This window comes from Elephantulus edwardii, unplaced genomic scaffold, assembly GCF_000299155.1.
Source record: "Elephantulus edwardii isolate Elephantulus edwardi_28Jun2011 unplaced genomic scaffold, EleEdw1.0 scaffold00050, whole genome shotgun sequence".
NCBI classification, from domain to species: Eukaryota; Metazoa; Chordata; class Mammalia; order Macroscelidea; family Macroscelididae; genus Elephantulus; species Elephantulus edwardii.
In genome coordinates, this window is record NW_006399800.1 from 3,970,945 (window position 1) to 3,974,494 (window position 3,550).

Genomic DNA, 3,550 nt, shown 5'->3' on the forward strand with positions numbered 1-3,550 from the left:
GCCCCGACGGGCGGGCGCGCGGCTCGGGCACTGGCCCTTCTCCCCAACACCCCGTGCCACAATTCACAGCGTCACCATGTCCTCGGTGTTCGGAAAACCCCGCGCGGGCAGCGGGCCACAGAGCGCGCCCCCCGAAGTCAACTTGGCCATCCTGGGGCGCCGCGGGGCGGGCAAGTCTGGTGAGTGGGGTTGGGGACAGAGGAGGCCAAGGGGCCAGGCAGCACCCTAGAAGGGGAAAGCGGATGGAGGAAACAGGTTGCTGTCGGCTGGGAGTGGTTCCTTGCACTGGCGTTGGGCCTTCTGCCTCCAGGTGAATTGGATGAGACACTGTGTTTGCCTGTTTTGCCTCAGTTTCTCTGCCGCTGGGTTATCTCCGCTTTGTTGGGCGCGCCTCCACCTCTGTTTTCTGCCTTTTCCCTGCCTTACCTTCCAGGGCGCCTCCACTCTGCCCTCCCTGCTGTGACCCCTGCCCGTCTCTCCTCCTGTGTCTCCCTTTGTCCTCACTTCTCTGCCTTCCCTCCCTCACCGCCTCCAACTCCTCTCGCTGCCGCTGGCGCCCAGATGACCTGCACCATAAGGATCCGTTAGGTGGCTGGTCCCAGCTATGTTGCTGCGGAGTGAAGGCAGACCCCCTTGGCCACTAAAGGGTGAAGGTAGAAGACACTGGATATTGCGATTTCCTGGAGAGGTGCCACTCCCCCACTCCACACTCCAATTCCTTAGGGTCCTGGAACAAACTGTGCATTGTTATCAAATGCATGTCTCTCAAGCTAGAGACCCCTCCCCCGACTTTCTGGAAACACAGGTGCCTGGGACTTGTCCTTGATGAATCAAGATCTGTTGGAATAATTTGTCAGCCTTGAACCCTATCACCACTCCTGACAGCTTCTCATTCAACCAGAGACTGGATGGGGATGCTGTTAGGTCACTGTAGACAGGGAACACAGTAAGAGACTTCTCCCTGAACTTCTAGTCTGAGGCTCACTTAACTTTCTCTCATTGCAGTTGAAAAACAGGCTCATAGTGACTTGTAGCTAACCCTCTAGCAGATTGTCAGATGTTGCATGGGAGGAGATTGCCCATCTTTCTCCCAAAGAGCTGCTGGTGGATTGGACCTGCCTGGCACTGCTCCTTTTCCATGTAGAACCATTTGTGCAAGTCCACCATGGGCTCCCTTAACTGTGGAATGTCTTCCCCAGAATGTTTTCTGAGACTCACTGGAAAACTACCGTCTTTCCCACATTTGAAGCTCATCTCCTCACTCAGGGAAGAGACTGTGATTATGGTTTTCCTACAGCAGATATTTGATCTCTTACCTTTGAAAATCAGATTATTGTCAAATACTCAGTGGTACAATTTGGCCAGTGACCACATGAATGAAGGAATTTAAAGTTTAAAATATGTATTCCCTGGGTATTGGTTTGCAAACGGACACGGTTAGGGGTCCTGGGAAAGAATTTTAAAGATTTTCTTTAGAAGATCACATTACTCTTTTGAGGCCACTATAATAGTTGGCTTTATGCTGCTAAATTCAGAGGGGGTGGGAATCAGAGTTTTATTAATGCATCTCATCTGCAAAGGACATCATTCTTAAAGCTCACCGTACTGCCAAGATGCTCATGAGATGTGGGAAAGCCCTGGGATGAGCCAGGGCTTGAGGCGTGAGTTTTGGAGACTAGAGTAGGTTTACTGGGGACATAGATCTCACCTGGACTCTGCCTGGAAATCCTGGGCACTTGGAGCCTCAGACTTCAAGGATTACTCACCCATCCACCAGCCTCTTGTTCTCTCTTTGGCTTGTAGCCAAAGCTGGAATAAATTCCCAGTGCTTCAGCATTCTTTGTCCAGATTTGAGGATGTCATACTTTGGGGCTTTCACTGCAGATAACTGCATATCTGACACCTTAGTTTTGGACTTAACAGACAGCCCCTAGATTTGCATCTTGTTGCATTTCTCTTTGCTTCTCTTTCTCTCTCCTCCCCCTCCTCCGCGCCCCCCCCCCCCCCCCACCAGGGAGCGACTGGAGAGACTTGAGTCCCATATTCCTGTTTTCTTTCTCTCTAGCCAACTCCCAGCAGTCACAAAGGTTAGATAAGTTCTCCTTAAAGATGAGGGGATGGGGACGGGCAGTAGCCAGACATGGCAGCAGGGACTGAGCCAATCTCTTTTTGCTTCTTACAGCCCTGACTGTGAAATTTCTGACCAAGAGGTTTATCAATGAATATGACCCCAACTTGGGTAAGGACCCCTCCTCAATCCTGCCACCTCTCTGCCTGCCATAAATCCCTGATATCTACTCTGTGGGTGGGCTTGGGCTTGTCCACTTGGAGAGGAGAGAGGGGGCGCAGTAGGGAGGAAACACCAAGATGATTCATCCTTTGGGGAAAATGTTTTAACTCTCAGAAAAATTCATCCTTCCACAGACCACCCCACACATATTGGGGGTTAGCCCAGTTAGGAGTACCAAGAGAGGCCTGTTTGCCCTAAAATTGAAGGACTTACAAGAGTGTTTAAAAAAAGAAAGATAATTTAATATAGCAAAATATCTATATCTAGTTGTGTTGTTGTTGTTATGTGCTGTCGAGTCGCTTGCGACTCATAGCGACCCTATGTACAACAGCCCTAAACTCTGCTCTGTCCTGTGTCTCCGACACACCCACCCTGATTACCCCTGTCACTGAATCAATCCACCTCCTAGAGGACCTTCCCCTAGCGGACCTGCCCTCTACCCTCCCAAGCATGATGTCCTTCTCCAAGGACCGGTCCCTCCTGACAACATGTCCAAAGTATGTCAGATGAAGCCTCAGAATCCTTGCCTCCAAGAAGCAGTTAGGTTTTGTTTTTTTAAATTGTGATTTCAACAAAAGTTTACAGAAAAGTTGGATTTTCATTCATTCGTTGTTGCATATTTTCCTCCCTTCCCCTGCTCCCAGTTCACTTTCTTTTTTTTTTTAATATTCACTGATTGTTTCACAATTTCCTCCCTCCTTCTCCCTTCCCCCCTCCCCCAGTCCACTTTGCAATGTACCTCTTAGTCTGGACTGTTGTCATACATATAATGCCTAATCATACATTCCTTTTAAACAGTTCTTTCCCTCATCTGTTCCAATGCAGCGCTCATTATCTATCCATGCTCTTCCTGGTTTCCCCCCAGTCCCCGCGTTCAATTTTGTTTTATAATAATGAAATTATGCAGTATTTGTTCTTTTATGACAGAGCTATTTCATTCAGTATAATGTCTTACAGGATCTCCCATGTTGTAGAATGTTTTACGAGTATACTATTGTTGTTGGGGTTTTGTTTGTGCTGCATAATATTCCCTTGTGTGACTATAGCATAGTTTTTTTTATCCATTCATTCATTGATGGGCACTTACTTGGGTTGCGTCTATTTCTTTGCTATTGTTAATAAACAAAATATGACCTTGAGTCTATCCCACCTGAATTTCAGAACCATCTCAGGAACAGATTTGAGGCTTTGAACACTAATGAACGAAGGCCAGGTGAGTTGTGGGAGGATGTCAAGGGTATCATCCAGGAAGAGTGCAAA

General features: G+C 48.2%; 1 protein-coding gene across 1 annotated transcript in view; it reads left to right on the top strand.

Annotated features, from left to right (window-relative positions):
• Positions 1 to 6: 6 nt before the first annotated feature.
• The window catches only part of RASL12 (RAS-like, family 12), a 17,357-nt gene continuing 13,813 nt past the window's right edge, over positions 7 to 3,550 (top strand). Inside the window, exons 1-2 of the mRNA XM_006886661.1 lie at positions 7 to 179; positions 2,183 to 2,239. Coding sequence (XP_006886723.1) covers positions 77 to 179; positions 2,183 to 2,239 — 160 coding nt within the window. The 5' untranslated portion in view covers positions 7 to 76. The remainder of the gene's footprint in view (positions 180 to 2,182; positions 2,240 to 3,550) is intronic.